General features: G+C 35.0%; 1 protein-coding gene across 1 annotated transcript; it reads left to right on the top strand.

Annotated features, from left to right (window-relative positions):
* Window positions 1–11,540: 11,540 nt before the first annotated feature.
* On the top strand, window positions 11,541–19,352 carry LOC110116087 (uncharacterized membrane protein At4g09580). The gene is made up of 4 exons (XM_020849545.2): window positions 11,541–12,211; window positions 18,138–18,408; window positions 18,482–18,652; window positions 18,825–19,352. Exons 1-4 carry the CDS (start codon window positions 11,970–11,972, stop codon window positions 18,954–18,956), a joined length of 816 nt encoding a protein of 271 aa, XP_020705204.1. The 5' UTR covers window positions 11,541–11,969; the 3' UTR covers window positions 18,957–19,352.
* The last annotated feature ends 786 nt before the right edge of the window (window positions 19,353–20,138 follow it).

Raw genomic sequence — 20,138 nt, 5'->3', positions numbered from 1 at the left:
GGAGTGGATGGTTTCTTATCCTTTGTTTTGTCCATTGCAGGAAGAGGTGATTGAAACCTGAGGCGGAAGTCTCAGGGAAGACGAGAGAAAGGCAGTCCAAACATAGAGTGGAAAAATAAGAAATTGTATTATTGATACAGAGAACATGGTACAGGCGGTATTAAATAGAGAATGCATAGGTTAGATGGTAAATACAGGCAACATTGTATTTGAACGGTTCATAGCTCCCCTCAAATTAACAGTTCTGATTTTGAATTGTTAATTTGCGGCGAAGATCGTGGAACCGAGCTGGAGTAAAAGATTTAGTAAAAATGTCTGCTATTTGATCGGTTGAGGAGATGTGGTTGAGTTGAATGCCGCCGTTGTGTATGTGTTGTCGAATGAACTGATAGTCGATCTCAATATGTTTTGTTCGTGCGTGGAATACTGGATTTTTGGCCAAAGCAATGGCTGATATGTTGTCGCAGTAGATGATTGTTGGCTCCGGTTGTGCAGTTCCAAGCTCTTCAAGTAGTCGCCGAATCCAAATGACATCTGAGGTAGCTGCCGAGAGTGCCCGGTATTCGGCTTCGGTGGAGGATGTTTTTTATATCAGATATTGTTAAAAATCAATAACATTTGTTATGCTATCGGGATTTCTAGCTTGAATATCATACCACAAATAGGAAAAAATTTGGCTCAGCATGTCCTGAAAATTTTTTTTAATTAAATGAGTTTGAAATTTATTAAATATAATTTAATAAAAGAGAGTGGTTTAATGTTGAATTATATCTAATGTATTATATATATATATATATATATATCAAAGTAAATTGAAAAGTTTTCATTACTTTTTTTTAAGCAACATATCATGACATGGAGCATCCTGATCAACCTATTAGGGTTTGATTAAGTTAATTTCTAATCATAGAAGGGTATAATTTAGTGCATTGTTGTTGATAAGAATATAAAATATTCATGTATTATATTATATAGCCCCTTGAAATTTAGAAAAAAAAAATCATAATTATTTTCATTTGGGAAAATCTAAATTCAAAAATCATAAAGAATGATCTTTTTTTAAAAGCATCAAGTTGTTCAATATATCCCGTCCAATTTAGGAAAATGGCTATCTCGATCTCCAATCATTAATTGAATATAAGTGTTATTTTCATTTGGCTAGCTTTCTCGATCTCCAAGTTATCTTGTTCAACCCCTCCATTTAGAATAAGGATTATTTTGATCACTCAAATGCATATCAACTTTAGGTCAAGTAGTCCATCCCATTTCATTTAGCATAATTTCAATACTAAATATAGTCCTATATCTTAGCTTGTGGTTGCCTAGTTCTCACCCTCCATTCAAGATAATGATTCATCCGACCACCTCCAATCGTTAATTGAGCTTGGGTAATCTAGCCATCTCTTTTTATTTAAGAGAAATATTATCCTAAGCACCTTCAATCTCTTGCACACTCTGTTTCATCAAGTACATTCACTCTGTTCATGAGCACTTTTCGAACTATTCTCAATTTTCCTTCAATGTCATATCATTTGGTTCCCCCTTCCTATAAGAGAGGGGCTCTCTTTACTTCATTTGGTTGTTGACTTCATATTTTGAATGAGTTTGTTTTTACTTAGTCTTAACTATCATAGCCTAACCTTCCTCCATTCTTCATTACCTTAATATATTTAAGCTTATTTAAGCCTCATTAGGTGGACATTCCTTTTGGGTGCTCTTAGCTCCCTCTTGGCCTTAGCAAACTAAAGGCCCATTAGATTAGACCCTTTCATATTTCCATTTTTATCTTGAATAATTATTTGGGTATGCACACCCCATAAGGTTATCTCTAATCTATGATCTAGTTTTACCATTGACCATTATACATTTGCATCTATGGCCAAAATTTATCCTACGTTAACCCTATGTCAACCACATGTACTATTACTCTAGGTCATCTATTTAATGGTGTTGTTTTAAGTTTATATCTATTTTACGCCCTTGTGAACCGCTAAGCTCTAAGTCTAACCCAACTTAAGTGACTTAAACCTTGTTAGCTTAAATAGCTCTAGTTAACCTTAGGCAGTGGTTCACTCCCCTTAGGATAACAAGGCTTAACCTTTCCATTATGTTTTCTTTGACGAGCTCGAACTATCCCTTGTAACTTTACCCTCATGCTTTGTTTGAGACCGCTTTCTTACTAATTTATAAAACAATTTTTTATTATAAAAATTTCTAGTTCATAATTTTTTTGCTATGGAAAACTACTTTAAAAAACAGTAAGAAAGTCGTTCCAAATAAAGCCTTAGTTTCATGATATTGTGAGTTACCATTAACTCATATTGGGATGTTTAATTTAAGATAATCATTATTTTTAATCACTTAACATTGTCATCTATTTCAATACCTTTGGATTTTCTACGTGGCAAAAATGACTTTTTTAGTGTGAACATGACGACATTTTTGGAGTCGGCCCTTTTTTGGTGGGAGTTAGGAATCCTGAATTAAAAAAGACCGATTAATATAAAAAACAAAAATTAAATATAAATTAGTAAATTTACGGGAACATGACTTTCTGGGCCGGCACACTAATTAAACATGAGGAGATTATTTTTTTTACATTATTGAAAAGGACAATTTTGTAATATTTTATTTACAATTTCACCAACCAAACCTCCTTGCTTTGGTTGTGAGCAAGAAAAAGCTTTTTAAACCTCCTTCTCGGCTTCACCAAGATCATGCAGAAGTAGGGCTTTCGTTTCTTCTCCTCCCTCTAGCTATTACTTGAAATCACAAGAAGAACATAAACTTTTCGGTCGCTTCCTTCCCCAAGAATTGGAAACTGTTGTCTCACTCGCCTCCCTTGCTCTTGGCTTTGGCAAATTATTCTGGTGTCCGAATTCGTCCAGACATCAATCCAGACACGCCACGTCATCAAAATACACTGGGATCCAATGTATTCAGGTGATGTGGCGCGTCAGGATTGGTTGTCCGGTCGTCCAGTGACCGGACGTAATAATTCGCCCTTGACTTCGCTTGCAGGTCACGATTGTGCACTCGGTTCTCCACCTAGCCCTCGGTCTCACCTATTAACTTCATAAAGGCAAAAACAATAAACAAACCTATACCAATTGTATATACAAGACTATACAAGAGAGAAACATGTTAGATTAAAAAAAAAAAGGCAAGAATATGAAATTTAAAAACTAGTGCAAATTAATAAAATAACTAACAAATCAATATTTGATTTAAAAATTAATTAGCAATTTAATTAATAGATTTATGAATTTATATTTGTCGTCCATAGCATATTACAATTTTTATTTTTTCACATTTAATATCGTTGAACCATAACATTATGATTATTATTGTATATACAGCTCTAAATTAAATTTTTTGAGATTAGTAAAGTTGGTAAGGATAGTTTATTTGTTATTATCTAAGGAAGTAAGTGAGACAAACCTACTCAATAGTCATCTCGAGTTCGAGTCATTAATGAGCTCATATGACGAACTTATCAACTCACAAGCTACAACTAAGATTATAGATAATTTAATATATGATTAGACTTTCGAATTGATAAGAATTTGACACGTTGGCTTGCAAGCTAGCTAGATAAAACATCCAATGCTAAAATCTTAAATAAAGTTTCTACCCTCTCAATTAAATCATCATCTCTCATTCATAATTCAAAGGTAAACTCATAGATTAAAGTTCAAGTTGCACGTCTCACAAACTCTTCTTCTTCAAAGCCCATCGATATCATTGATGCCTTCTCCATAGAGCTGTCGTCATGCCTCCATATTCCATGCCTTCTCTAATTAGGTCACATCATGATGCATTTTACAACAAGCTACCACCGTTCTCGATGCCTTCTCTAGCCAGCAAACATCATGGTTTCAAATTTTTAGGTGAGGTCAAGCTCACGAGTCTAGCTGAAGCAAATTGTTGATCTAAAAAACCAACTTCAAGCTAAATAAAATAGAGTCATAGCTATCTTGAGCTCAACTTTGTTCGTTTACATCGCTATTGTTCTCTTATTTTTCTTTGATCAATGCCAACCCAATAAGCTTTATTAAAAAAAAGTTTTGAAGAGGCTAGAAATTACAGGAAATCTGACTATATACACACCTCATACTATGATAATTGGTCGACCATCCATAATTTTTTTGGAGAAATATGATTGAATGTTTCTTTTTGACGAAATTGCCCCTAACAAGAGAGAATCTCTTAGATTCCTGGAGTCAAAGTCCTTCAAAATTAGTTCACACTCATTAGAAATTGCTTTAAACTGTTTAGAAATTGGTTCAAATGACACAATCTATTGGTGCTTATTTCTTTCGTTGGGGAAATTAAGGGAAAAGAAATTTATGCGATCAGTAATTTGTGAAGAAGAAAATGAGTTTTGAAGTTCACTTGGGTGAAGCATTAACGGGACTGACGATGCCTGTAGAGATCGATAGAGCACTTCTTGATAGCGCTCGCTAGGGGAAGGTGTCGATATGTCTAAAGGAGAAGATGGGTCTATGTTGAGAGTAGGGGTGTCAATTTCGGGTCACAGGTCGAATCCGGAACTAACTCGGGTTCAAACGGGTCGACCCTAACCCGATCCGGGTAGACAAACGGGTCGAAAATCCGAACCCGAACCCGACCCAACAGGTTGCCGGGTTGACCTGACCCGACCCGATGTTGGGATCTACCGGTGATGGAACGCGCGCAACGTGAATGCATTTTAGTTATTTTAAAATCATTCAGTGCCGTCGTTTGATTCCAAAGATTAAAAAAATTATTTAAGAAACCCAATAATCCAATTTGTTTATCCATTGTGATTTTTTCTATCGTTCGAGGTCAATTGTGGGTTAGGATATTCTAATTAATATTTTAGTAAATTGAATTTAATATTATTTTAAATATGTCAATTTTTTTTAATGATTATATTTAAAATTTTAATAATTTATTACTTTATTATATATTTCATAATTATTTTTATTATTTTTTAATTTGTATGAGAAATTAAAATTACTCTATTTTACTATAAATATGATTTGAGGGGTTATTGGGTTTGCTGAAAAAGGAATATAATGCAGGATAAAAAGAAGGAAATATAAAAGAAATATTTTGGTGTTGTTTAAATGAGTGTAGAATAAATGCAAGTAAATAAATTTTTTGTTTGATTCAAAGTAAAAAAAATTAGATGATGGAGGGAGTGGCGAACGATGACGAGTGATGACGGCTGTAAAACCTTTAAGTAAAAGAATCTAAACTCTTAAATATTGAGGTGTCTATTGGTATAATGGTTGGAATTTCATTAAGAAACTCCGTAATTAAACGTACTCATCCTAGATCAATTCTAGGTGGGTGGCCTACTAGGAAGTTATACCAACAAGACAAAATCATGAGACTCTTAGGCTAAAGCAGACAGTATCTCGATAGTTAAGAGTTTAATATATTACAAATGATATCCGAGTAATAAATCAGTCAAAAGATGAAAACTAAGTGTCATACAAGACAAAGTGATACAACATGGGAGCCACCTCTTAAATCTTGTATGGGACAAAGTGCTACATGACAGGTGCCACCACATGAACTTATAGGGGTCACCTCTAGAATGTTATTTGCATGATGGATGATTATGAGAAAAGATGCTGATTAGAACGTTACTTACTTAAGTGGGGGAGATTGTGAAACCCATTAAGTAAAAGAAGTTAAACTCTTAAAACATCAAAGCGTCTATTGGTGTAATAATTAGAATTTCATTAAGAAACTTCATAGTTAAGCGTGCTCATCCCAGAGCAATTCTGGGATGGGTGACCTACTGGAAAATTATATCAAAATGACAAAATTGTGAGGCTCTTAGGTCAAAGCGGACAATATCTCGATAGTTAAGAGTTTATGTCATTACAATGGTGGCGAGTTGTGGCAACAGAGATTGCTTATAGTGAAAAATGATTTTCACTCAAAACTAAGCAAACTTTATCTCAAAAATGAACTAAAACGTTTTGCACTGCATTTCTTTTATTTTGTTTTTTTTTTCATCCAATTAAATACTAATATTTTTAAATCCATATAAAAGAATTACTTTACAACAACTTTACTTCAAATCAAATATCCTCTAAATATAACCTGTCAAAATTTTAAGGTGTGCTAATACAAACTTTCTAAAATGTATAGATCTGTGATCCCTTCATTTTATGATCGAATGATTAACAAAGAAGAATGCTTTTTCAAATTCATAATTTCGAGTTATATTTTATGTAATTTATTGCTAATCATTCTAAAAAAATTCGTCCATTTCCTTGCAACTATGAATGGCTACAAATTATTATTTTAATTTTAGCTTTAATTATCTAGTTAATGAGCTTTGGATTCTAATTAACTTCCTTTTAACTAAACTATCGCAGTAACTACATCCCCTGTTAGTATCCCTTTGGATTTTCCGAGAACTTCTCTCGGAAGTGTTGGGTGTAATCTCAATGTGAGTGTTTTTTTTTCCTTTTTTCCTCTAAATTTAAGTCATTAATTTTTTTTTTAAATCAAATTGTTAGAGATTCTTAGGGAGGAAAAAAGTTTTATTCAGGTTCTTGGAAGAGATGAGGATAGAGAGAGAGGGAAACTACATAAATTCCTAAATTCTTTTATTCCTTCTCCTTAATGGCTTATTAGAAGGGGCTCTATTTACAACACCCTACACAAGCTATTTATAACACTAGGAAGATAAAATGCACCTAAGAGACAACATAACATAAAATTAGACCAATCACAACAATCTCAACATTGGTCCAAATTTACTTTAAAAAAAATTCATCTTGCAACAATTCTCCTCGGCATACCGAGACTTAGCCATCCAATCTAGCAAATCCGACCTGGTGTTGCTCTCCAAGAGCAACCTGACTACACCTCAAAGATCTAGATCGATCTTTAATCAAGAAAAAGGATCTTGAATCTACGGCGCGCGGTCCGCCTCTCACACTTGGACAACCCGCCTCCCTACAGCCTCTTGAGATTCCGGCTCGAACTCTCGTACCTCGTGGCTATCCTCGCCCCTAGCACCACACGTTCGAGCTGCCCCTCAAGCCCTGCAAACACCTCCTGCACTGCACCCCGCTTGACCTCCACCTACACAGCCTTCCTCCGGTGTCCACTCACCTGCATTGCCTGTGGCACCTTAGAACCCAACTTTGCGCAAGGATGTAGCTCGCGCAACTTATCTCCTTGCACGATACCTACGCGATGTTGCGCTCTGGCTGGCCTACCCATCTAGCATACCCTGCTCCCATCAGGCTTCCTATATACAATTACGCTCCATACCCCATCAATACAAGCCCATTGCTAGCTAGCCCTAGCAGCTTTCGTTCTCCTTGCTAGCGTTCTCTCTTAGGTGATCGCTCGTGCAATATTCTGCTCAATCCCAGTGTGCGTCACGAATGGCCCAACCACGATCCTGCGACCCGTGCGACCCGGTTCCGCTCTGTCTCTGCTCTTATTCTATCCCAAGCAAATCTTGCAAAGCCTCCATCTTCCCAACTCATGACACCTCCGTCCGATCACCTGTATCGCATGCTTGCCACGACCGAACCCTATTTTCTCTTCCAAACTCGCATGACACCTCTTTCAACAGCACCAGCAGTAGCTGCCTCCCCTCTTTCTTGGACAATAACCTTCCCCCACCTTGAGATCGCCTCAATGAGGCTCTGATACCATTTGTTAGGAAATTTAGGAGGAGTTCTTGAGAGCTTATTAAGCTCTTTTTTATCATCTTGCAAGAGAGAGAGAGGGCGAAGAGGTAAGAGAGTAGAATTTGGAGGAGGAAAATCTATCCTAAAGCTTTATTCAAATTTTCCCAATCTAATACATCACATATGACCTATATTTATAGAGATTTATATTGTTGTGGTAACCAACAGGAATAACTTAACTAAAATTGGATCAACACCTTACATAAATATATGTAAATTTAAGTCACCTAATGTTTGTTTGGTTGGTTTCGTTTAAAATACATGCATTTTAGAATTACATGATTAACTTGGTTGTTGCAAATCAAATATATATGAAAAACTTTTTTGTGTGTTATTATACATTTCAAATACATTACAATAGAATGAATGGTAGTGGGAAGTGGCTAGTGATGGTAGTTTGTAGTGATTGGTGATGGTAGCAACGATGGGCAACATATAACATGTGATATAGAGAGTGGTCGATGAGTTGGCAGTTCATGATTGACAATAATAGGAGGTAGAGATAGGCGGTGATGGGTGAGCAGCTGGTGGTGGCGATGAGAAATGACATGCTGTGGTAAGTAGTGGTCAATAATGATAGGTAGTAGCATCAAGGTTGTGATGACTGATTTTGGCCAATGACGGTGGCTACAAGTGGAAACTATGAGGTATTGGACTATGTGATGTTGGTGAGTAGCCTTTTCATGAGAATAGTAGTTATAAAAGTCTATGAATCTTTAATTTAATGCTCAAAGATATATTTGAGAGTTTATGGTTGAATGATGAGAGGTTTAACGGGGTATTCTAGTGAGAATGCTAAAAATAGTCCAATTTAGGTTACTTTGAGCTACTTTGCAATTTCACTTTAGAGAGAAATGTTTTTTGAGATAAATGGTTGAAAATGATGGTAAAGGTTAGCTTAAATGTGATATTATGTTCTAGAGTTGATGATAGAGTTTGATGGTTTGTGGGGACATTGAGGTGTAAGAAACAAGACTATCTCTTAACTCTATCTAGTTTGTCTAAGAGAAGGCATTGGGGAAGATGCAAGATTTTGATTGTTGATCACTTGATATGTTAGTCTTAGAGTATGTTTATGAAGTGGATGAAGAGGTTTGAAGTGTTTGGAGCATCTACTTAAGTGGAGCAACAAATAACTTAAATATGTATATAAAATTAACTACCTAACTCATCAAAGATAGACAAATTACTTGTAGCCCCTAAGTACTAAGTAAATAAAGAGCATTTTTCAATCAAAATACTTCATTTACCATTAAAAATTTATAATTATTTCAATCCATATTTATAAGCATTACAAAACTTTTGGGTAACCATTTTTAAGGAATCAAATGGATGAAAATGGGAGGGAAAATGGTGGTTAGTGCTCATTTATGAATGAGGAGTTCTAACAACCTAGTTTTATTTTATCATCTATTCCAAATTATGTCATAGTTGGTTATACAAGTTCTCAAATGAAAAATAAAATGTTGAAATAATTATATCTAAAATATATTTAAAATACTCTAAATTATAAGATATTAATTAGCCTATCACAATTGAGACTTTTTTTATCTTTTGCCTGGCCATGAACCTTAGCTCTTATAATTGGGGTTTTAAATTAACTATCTTGATTTACTTGATACGCTTCATCAGTATGATTTTTTCCTATATTTAAAATTTGATTGATTTTAAAGAATTTCAACTTTGTTAAAAACATATATTTTGTAGTATTATAAATTTCCTATATAAACACTTTGAATTTGATTTACTTAAAAAAAATTATAAACAATTTAAAACTCATGCAATTCTTTTATTTTACACTTATAATACTTGCAACTAGATAGGCTCTTAATTTCATGAAAAGGTGTGCAAATGACTCTTCATTATTCTTCTAAACCTTTTTGTCAAAATAAGGCTTTGTATTAGTAAATAAGATTTTATTAAATATAAATGTCTTATTAAAAATTAAATGATATTTCTAACGTATAATAATTTTGACAAAATGCAAGTGTTTTCAAATATGAGATCTTGACCTTAATATAATTTATTACTAGAGATAAGAGATTTGATTAAAATGTAAGAGTTTTTCAAAACTTATCTACCTAACATGATTATGATACTTGTACCACTGTTGACTAACTATAATCTATCAATCATCACCGCTTAAATATGATTTCCCAAACACCACTGTTGGACTATAGTCCTTAGACTATAGTAGTGGTTCGACTATGGTTCTCCAATTGCTATCACTTGACGACAAACATTCGATTTATGTAGAATAATTATAGTCCTCAATCCACTATTGCTTGACTACAGTTCTAGAACCATCATTATCTGATTATCATCCTCTGACCATTATCGTCTGGCTACACTAAGGCTCGTTGACTTTGACACATGCTGTCGCCAATAACATTAATGCATGCCAACCACAATATGACTAATGCAACATGTCAAACTGTAATTCTTGACATCAACACTAAGATTTATGGTGTGCTTTTTGGTCTATGAACTCCTCTCATCAAGGGAGAATGATCAAAATAAACAACAAATGATCACTTAAAGATAACTCTTATGCCATAGGATTCTTTCAACTTCTATCATAAAATAAGTTCTATATATTATATGTCTACTATATTTTATTAATACCATTTCCAATTATAGGAAAATGCATCATTTGTAAGTGACAATAGACACTATTAGACTTTATTCAATCTGGCTAGAGCTCATTATTTAGTTTTTTTTCAAGTTTTTCATATAAAGACTCGGAGTTTTTTTTTTATAATTTTTATCTTTTTTTTTTCTCTATATGTGTGTTAGATCTTCTTAGAAAAGTTTGGCATTAAACTTTCTCACTCTACTGCAACAATTATTCCGACATCTTAGAAAACTTTCAATTGCTTTAATCATTAAGAAGTAAAAAAAAATGCATTTAAAACGCATGAAATGAATTAGAAAATTAATCTATCTTAAATATACAATAGTGAGAATTTTAAGAGTGAAAATACACTATCACAATCTCATATACGCCCCTAACAAATCAAAGTACAAGCACAAGTATGTTACATGCGACTACTAGAAGTTCATTTTGATTTGCTATGTTATATAAAAAAAAAAGTTTGAATGAGACCAAGAGAGTTAGAGGGACTCAAGATTGAGAGTGAAGAGTTAAAAAGAGCGTTAAAAAAAGAGAGCATGTTCTGGAGGTAATGAGAGGAGGGAAACAAAGAAATTGAATGATTTTAATATAAAATAAAAGGTGATCTTGAATTGCAATGGTATGAAGAACTCCAATACAATATTACAATAATTAAAAAATAATAAATTGATAATTGCAATGACCTAATCACCTAATGTTCTTCTAACGAGAAGTGTCACAAATCTTAATTACTTATGTGGTGCTTAAGTCTCGTTGTGTCATTTTCTAATTTTTTAATGAATTTATCACTTATTAAAATGTACTTTTATAATATTTTTGAAATTTTTTCATTTATTTGAATACTGAAACTTGTATTTGTGATATATATATATAAATGAATTTCTTTAAATAATTTTTTAAAGCTAATAATTGAATTGAAGGCAATTTAAAATTGACCACATTAATAGTCAAATTTAATTTGATTTTAATTAAAAAATATCAATTTCGTTTTGAAGCGTACTCAGTCAAATCGGTTCTACGTATCCCAACCCAAAACGCACGCATTTCATTAACTCATCTGAGCCTCGGAAGCAACAAGTGAGCTGCAAGGCGCTCCAACCGGATCGAGAAGCTTCGCATACGATTCCCCGCTTTAAAATCCCCATGCGGTCACCCAAGAAACAAACAGACAAACGGCCAAGATATCCTTTGATATAAATCAACGGTGGATCTGTACATTCGCATAGGTACAAGCACACATCCGCAAAATTGATCATCACCAACGCATGGACATTTTAATGAACCCACCACCTCTTCTTCCTCGCTTTGGAATAAAAGTCTGCGTATACCTTTGACGCCGTACCATTTACCCACCGGCGAGTTGATAAACCCTTGTCGTGTCTTCTCTTTCTTCTTCATCCTCGGGAAAACGGGTCCAGATCGGTGGATTTGCTTTCAACTCTTGCCCCGTCGGTGCCGTTCGGCTTCTCTCAGCAATCGGCTCTATTTTGCGGAATCGAGTGGCGTAATTGGAAACTTTCGCGAGATTTTCGATGATTGCTGTGTCGATGCAGATGAAAATTTGAGCGATCGCTCTGGCCTCCTCTGCGTTCACCACCCTCTCTGCATTCTTCTTGGTAATGGCGCTTCCGAGGGTACGTGATGAGGAGAGCGCCGCCTCCGGAGGCGAGGACTCGCCGACGAGCAAGAAGGCGAGGTCGGATTCTAGGTTTCCACTATCGCGGTGTGAACTGGCTGCCGCAATCGCTGTTTTTGTCACGTTCGTCGTCGGCATCCTTTCTATATTCAGCACAATGCCCAGGGAAGAGTACGAGAAGATTCTCCGTCTGCCGCGGAGTCTTTCCGATCTCCGGCTTCTCAAGTGAGATTTTCATCGGCTGTGTTTTTTATGAATTTTTATATGGTTTTGAAGCACATATGGGCATGAGGGCAACCGGTTTTTTTATTGTTGGGAGAAGTAGAGTTGCTTGATGGGGAGAAAGGAACGGAGAGACATTAGGCTTATAGCCGTAGGGCCAAACTGAGTATTATGAACTGTGGGCTGTTGCGTTGAGTACGAAATCCTTGCGCAGCTGGGGGTATGCTGTTACTATGAACCGTAAAGTTTCGTCTCTGGAGCAGGAGCGTGTGATAGTAGGCCCAATCCAGAACTTATGAAGTTTGAAGCGTTGAAGATGACTTACATCTTAATTGTCTCTAAGAGCTTTTTTTTTTTTTTTGGCGTTACGTCTATATATAACTCTACTAGTGTTGAGCTATATTGTAACTCTTAGCTGGATTAAAGACTACAGGATTTCACCAGTTATTGACTCTGAGGCTCGCGTATTATCTTTGCTTTAATTATATATTTAGGTTTCTGTGGTAGACAGACCTATAGATCTTTTTGAGGCGCTACTTTTATGGTTTGCATAAATTTGTCGCTGTGTTTAGACTATTGCATCAATAATTGGGCTTTTCTGGGAGGGGGAGAGGGAGGCTTTATTTTTCTGAAGAGAAAATGGTTTGGATTGTCAAGCCAGACTCATTGTTGATTGATTGAAGTAATAACAGTAAAGTCATATACCAGACTTATTGAGCCGATCCACTAGAACTTACACGTGTATAAATCTTTGAGGCACATAAGAACCACATTCTTCCCAAGTACAAATACACCTAATCTCATCAAAAAGAGAAGCTACAAACATCTCAAGTTAAATAAATAAGAAAACTTATAATATCTTGTAAAATAGAAGGATGACTCAAATGGGTATTAAACATAAAGATCTAAATAAAACCAATATGATGATCCCTTCACTAGATGGTAAGCAAAGATTGAACTACATGCATTATTATGCATGAGATCTACATATAAAATTGTAGCTTAATTAAGAGCTTATTGATTCACTTAGTTGCTTATTTCCCCCCTTCAGTAGTAATAAAATGCTCAGTACTATGCATAGAAGGAGAAGATACTCTCTTTTAGTTATAATGTAAGCTCCACTACCTCTGTCTTCACCATCTCAAATAAACTAAATTATTAGAAAACTAATGAAATCAGTGGAGCCTACAATTCAATTCATTTCCTTCATTAGAATTAATTAGAGGACCAAAACTTAGAAAAAATATCGATGGATGTTTGACTTAATATTGTCACAATATATTCCAGATAGTGCTTGGTTGTCCTCATTGGAAGCTATTTAAACTCCAAAAACCCCAAAAATCTATAAGCATAATTGCCATGCAACAAGACAACCCAAATGATGGATGGGCTTAAAACATGGGAGATACCTGTGGAGCATATTCTTTGCACATGTTGGTGATTCAACTTATACCAAAAAGCGCACTTATCATTGAATCCTTTTACCTTGAAGTGGTTGTCTCCCTGTTCTAATCGCTACGGAAAATGACTTGGCATTGCAACATACTCTGTAGCATGAGCAATGGTGGTGCTGGAGCTTAACATTAGCTTGGCAAGCTTTTAATAATGGTAGAAAGGATTCAGTTTGTTTTAAAATGTTAGGACCTTAAATCAAAGTACTGAAAAGAGAACTTAATGATGAGTTTTGTTTCTATTTTCATTTAATTTTTACGCAAGAGTTTTGTTTCTATTTTAACTTATAACTTTTTGTGTATGGAAACACATTTTGTTCATTCCCAAAAACGATTTAATGATCATGAAAACCTGAAATTTCATAGGGAAAATAATAACCAAAATAAAATATAACAAATAACCAAGACCTAACAGGTATTTTAATTGACAGAATTTGACTCATTACGCAAAACCAATTACTCAATAATTTACTAGATAAAAATAAGGATAGAAATCACCCAAACTCCAGAACCAAATCTCACACTGGTATAAGAAGTCTTTAACTGGAAATAGCCATCAGTATATATGAAGAACTTATGTCCGACATTCAAACACATGAGGTGAGGAAAATTGGAATTGCATTTTAGCATTCACTGTTCATTTATTTTATGCGCTTCTTAGGGACTTATTCAGTACCTTAAAAGGATCCAAAATAAGAATTTTTACACAATCTGTAAGAACCAACTCAAAATAACAAGTTTTAATACATATAACAGGAATTTCAATCTCTTCCATGAATTCCATTAGCAAAATAAGAAGCAAATTATTGTAAATAGAGTTCCAAAAGGGTGAAAATGCGAGTAAGAGGCAGAACTGTAAGTGGGATAGAGAGACATAAGTGGTAACCAAACCCCGTGTTCAAGGCTATAAAGAGTAAGACGGTACTTCAAAGGTAATGTTCAAGACAAGACAAGCAGCTGCTAGTTGCCCGAAACCTTTGAGACAACAACAATGTTTTAATAATAAGCATAAATGCGAGATAAATAATGAAAAAAGTAGTTAATGAGGTCCTAAAACAATAATAGAAACATGAAGTAGGGTTTATAATGTTGCAATAGCATCGAAATATGATGGAGAACAAAAATTAGATAATGGAAAAAAATACTTTATGAGGTGAAACTTCTAGACTCCATATGTGCATATTGGAATTGGGTTGAGGTGAAAGCATGCAATAAGGAGTTGGACTTAAACAAACTTTTTAGGGTACCCGAGAGCACATTCTATTCACATAAGAACCAATATCAATATCATATGTGTGTTTTACACATAATAAATTAATAGAAAAAAAATGAAATTTAGTGATAGATAGTTTTAGATCAAAATACGGTTATATAATTCATATAGATCACTCTCTATGTTTTTTTATGACATATTTTTAGATTTCCATCGATCTTCCCCTTAGTATGTGCTTTCTTTTGTTTAAAAACTTGAAACTCTAGCTATGAAGCTTACTTCTTTTTTTTTTTTTGCTTTTGGCATCATAACGATTTAAAGTTGATGATTTGAAATCAAAGTAACCTCACTTGTTCCCTATAAATCCCAAGCGAGTTTGCCAACCTTTTTTATCTTCATGACAAATAATGCGCATTTGCAAATGATAGGAACTTGAACATCCTTTGAGACATCCATCTTGCTTGACCAAGATCAATCAAAGAAATCATGTTATTCCCAGGATTTGATGCATGCTTTACTCCAATCAATATTCTAGTCACGCAACCATGTATTTTAATGTCATTATATTAAATTCAATAGTCTTGCACATCAAAATATTTCCCATAAAACCTGCGCAAGAATCACGAAAAAAGTATACAATGGTACATTAAGTTAAATGCTACTCTCTTAACTGGGTCGTCGTAAGGCCGCCTTTTTATGTGACCAAACCATCTAAGGCGACTCTCTCTAATATTATTTTCCACTGGAGCAACTCCAACCTTTTCACGTATATGCTCATTTTGTATCCTATCTATAACGGTAAGGCCACTCATCCACCTGAGCATCCTCATCTTTGCAACACTTAACTTAGTATTATGCTTCTCTTTTAATGGCCAACATTTGACACCATAAAGCATTGCAGGTCTCACCAACATTTTATAGAATTTTCCCTTAAGTTTGTGGGGGACTTTTCTATCACAGAACAAGCCCTATGCATTCCTCCACTCCAATCATCCAACTTGAATTCTGCTGATAATATCTCCATCTATTTTACCATCACTCTGAACAATATATCCAAGATATCTAAAATGGGTACTCTTATTAATAACTTGATCGCCCAAAGTCACAATCCCTTCACTAGATCTATTATTACTAAAATTACACTCCATATATTCAGCTTTAGATCTACTTAAGCATAAACCTTTAGACTCTAAGGTTGACCTCCATAATTCAAGTTTACCTTCAACTCCCTCTCTAGTCTTATCAACAAAAAGAATATCATCAACAAAAAGCATACACCAAGGTACATCCTCTTGCAAATGTCTAGTGAGAACATCCATGACTAAACAATAAGATATGAGCTTAAGTCTGATCCATGATGGAATCCAACTGAAATAGGAAAATACTTGGTCAAACCACCTTGTGTTTGAACACAAGTAATAGCTCCTGCATACATATCTTTAATTATTTGAATATAAGCGCTATTAACTCCTTTCTTTTTAAGAACTTTCCAAAGCACTTCTCTTAGAACTTTAATGATTTTCTATCTATACATCGACATGTAAAAATTCACTTTAATTAAAAGACACATGCACTTAAAACATATCGGTAGAACAAAACATCTAAAATCAAAATGTGTTTAATCAAATGAAGGAGAGAAACTCTGCAACGGTGATCACTAAAGCTGATTTTGAATGCCTTTTTTTAGAAAGGTGATCTATAAGTCTTAGAATATGTGACTCAAATTCATGACCTTGGTGAAACAATCTTTTGCAACGATTAGGTCACGAATCCTTTGACAATTTTGGATAGTTAGCACATAAATTTATTATGATGATGATGATGGCTAGTATCATAAATTGGAGTACTCGGGTAAAAGGCTATCATGGATGGATGGATGGACATATGGACAATATATTGCTGGGCAAGACATGCTTTTTTTTCGTTTGGTTTAATGTGTGATGTAGAATTTCCTTACATTTTATTGACCATTAAAGGAATTCGAGTATGGATGCCTGTAATTAACAATATTGTTTTGACAGTCATTATGTCTGCTATATATGTAGTGAGATGCATTACAGGAAATGGCATTCTCTTCTTCATACCTCATCAAACCTTAAAATATATATTTTTTCATTATCTTTTTTATTGCTGTTGAAAATGTTATTGAATGCCCGTAGAATTTAGGTTAGTGGGCTGTCTGTTCTGGACAAAATCAGCAAAATAAAAGGTTAGTAATCTTGTGCCCATAGATTTTGTATGTGGGAAGACCATCTAACGCCCAAGTCACTGATTAAGCTTGAAGGTGAATAAAAACTAGAATTTATTCGGTAGATGTTCGCATTGTATTTAAGCTTTAGAAGGATATGAGCTTTTTCGTCATCCATTTTTCAACCTTCCTTCGTATTTTTGAATGGTGGCTTTTTAGACTTGTAAAATTTGTAGTTTATATGTGTAACAAAAAAATATCATTTAGTCGTTTAATTCTCATCTGTTTAAAAATTTGGATGAAGGGTGGAAGATGTTTGAAGAGAAATGCTCCTAATATATGGTTGTATATGTATATATATAGATGTATATGTATATGTATGCATATGTGTATATATGTATAAATTGTGTGTATGTAATTTTTTGGTTAATCTATTAATTCTTACTTTTATTAATTGAAAAAATACACAATTTAAGAGAATTTCATGTCCTACTTCTTAGAGCTTCTTGAGAACTTCATGTCTATTTATTCTTGTATGTATTCGTTGGTGCTAGAAATTTTGGAGGAATTCTTGAGGGCTTCTTGAGCTCTTCATGCAAGAGAGAGTGAGGGAGAGGGAGGAGAGGGAATACACAGAAATTTGGAGGAAATAAAATTTAAGCTTTATTAAGATTTTTCTCCAAATTATACATCACCCTATACACTCTATTTATAGAGATTTATATGGATAAGATGTCAATGCGGATCAACCTAACTTAAAACCTGGACCAACACGCAACAGTTGGCATTACTGTAAATTTGTTTTCATTAATTTCCGTGTCTATCTTTTCTGGTCTCTTATTGGAAATAGTTCAGTACATGTTCAAATCTAAGTTAACCTCTTCCACAATTCTTCAGCAGATGTCTTGATGATCTAACGAGTGATATTTGAATTTATTATATTATCGTTCACTGAAATTAAACAAGTTTTTATTAATTGTGATGAACAGTTTTGTTTTATTTTTATTTTTTGTCAACATATTTATGATTTTGGAATGGTAGTTTGCATTTCCTTAATACTTTCTCCTCTTTTTGCAGAGATAATATTGCTGTGTACGCAACAGATTACCAAGTAAATTTCATGCTTGGCTATTGTTCGGTATACATCTTCATGCAGACATTTATGATTCCTGGAACCATCTTCATGTCTTTGCTAGCTGGTGCTCTTTTTGGAGTTGGCAAAGGTCTTGTTTTGGTTGTTTTTACCGCAACTGCTGGTGCATCATCCTGTTACTTCCTCTCAAAAATTATTGGCAGGCCTTTAGCTAGTTGGCTGTGGCCGGAAAAGCTGAGATTTTTCCAGGCAGAGGTAATCACCCACAATTACTCTAATGACTATTTATCAATGCGGCATTCATATATATAAATATATATCAATGCAGATTGCCAAACGCAAGGAAAAGCTTCTCAATTACATGCTGTTTTTAAGGATAACTCCAACCTTACCAAACACATTTATAAACTTGGCGTCTCCGATAGTCGACATACCATTTCACATATTCTTTTTCGCAACTCTAATTGGCCTTATTCCCGCTTCTTTTATTACCGTTAGGGTAAGTTCCACCAACCAATTATGGCTTCGTTTAGGACAGCATTCTTATTGCCTCGTAAAGCGGTCCCAAATGAAAGCCTAAAACCACTTGAAGCATATTTTTCATTAAGGCTTCGTTTGAGACCGCTTTCTTACTGGCTTTCTAGTATAAAAATTTTAATTTCCACCTACAGGCTGGCCTTGCTCTCGGAGACCTGAAATCCCTAGGAGATCTATATGACTTCAAGACCTTGGTGGTTCTCTTCTTGATTGGATCTGTAGCAATATTTCCAAGCATTTTGAAGAGGAAGCGTATCTATGAATGAACCTTCAGGCTTTTCCAGGTAAACATTAGGAGAAAGAAAGGAGTCTTAAAACAATAGAACTATGGGTAAAGATAGGACGAGCACACAATTAGGCTTTCTCCCTTTTAGTTAACAAGTGCTGATATACTAATTGGTGCTCTCATGGCAGCCCATGATTAGTGGAAAGTAGAGGCAGTGTTTCCAAAAAAAAAAGTTTGAAACTTTTTCCACTAATCCTTGGCTGCCATGGCTGAGCCCCCACTGGTATGCATTTGGGGTTGGTAGCTACCTTCTGATTTTGCTTCACCACTTAGTAGAAGCTTTAGGAGGTGGAGTGCATTTTAATGTTATGTGGTATTTGGTGGATCATTTATGCCATCATTTTTATTGTTTCTTTATTTCAAGTTAGTTTTTACATCCCTCTCTTCGGTTTTGCCCTTTGAGATTGATTCTATTTATCTTATAATATATAAATATTTGCATGATGTGCTGTTGTCTTCAAATCGTGAAATTATTTTGTCTGGATGCAGAATTGATTCGGAGACCAATCAAAATGCGTCACGCCACCTCCTACTCGGTACCCGGCTCGGTACTGAGCTCAGTACCGTTGATGTGGTGCATTTTGATTGGTCTCTGGATGGTGAACTACGTTCGGCGTCCGCACAAAACAATTATTACGTCCTCTGACCGGACGTAGAGCTACGTTCGGCCGCCAATAACATGTCGCCGCGTGCTCTTTCTCTAAGCCGCGCGGCCCGACGACTTGACCCGGAGCGAAACCCGGGAATGCTATATTCGCGATTTTCTCGGTATTGCTTGGTATTTGCTAGGTATTGCTTTGCAAAAATGAGAAATACCGCTCTGTGAAGACCAATACCATGCAAATACCGAGTTGTACCGAGTTAGGGATTTGCTCGGTATTGCTAGGTATTTGCTCGGTATTGCTAGAAAAAACTCGGTACAAGTCAGTATTTGCTCGGTATTGCTAGGTATTGCTAGGTATTTGAAATATATCCAAAAGGTGATGGGATGTTGTTCGGCTCGTCAAGGATTTAAAAAAACGAACGTGCGAGAACCCAAAAATTAAACCAGCGGGTCGGGTCGGCGACTTTTCTTCCTGCTACGTGGCGCTAAAATATTGGTGGCCGAACATAAAGGAGCGTACGTTCACCGGACCGAATAAAAGTTAGATATTGTTGTTAA

This window comes from Dendrobium catenatum, unplaced genomic scaffold (assembly GCF_001605985.2).
Source record: "Dendrobium catenatum unplaced genomic scaffold, ASM160598v2 fragScaff_scaffold_53, whole genome shotgun sequence".
Classification (NCBI taxonomy): Eukaryota; Viridiplantae; Streptophyta; class Magnoliopsida; order Asparagales; family Orchidaceae; genus Dendrobium; species Dendrobium catenatum.
Note: the sequence above shows the minus strand (reverse complement) of the source record. Positions and strands in the feature narration are given on the sequence as shown.

What these genes read in the sequence shown, in the direction of transcription:
- LOC110116087 (XM_020849545.2), top strand. Translation starts at nt 11,970, where the DNA reads ATGGCGCTTCCGAGGGTACGTGATGAGGAGAGCGCCGCCTCCGGAGGC. An exon ending in TCCGATCTCCGGCTTCTCAA is followed by an intron (nt 12,212 to 18,137) that starts GTGAGATTTTCA and finishes CTCTTTTTGCAG; the next exon opens with AGATAATATTGCTGTGTACG. An exon ending in TGAGATTTTTCCAGGCAGAG is followed by an intron (nt 18,409 to 18,481) that starts GTAATCACCCAC and finishes ATATCAATGCAG; the next exon opens with ATTGCCAAACGCAAGGAAAA.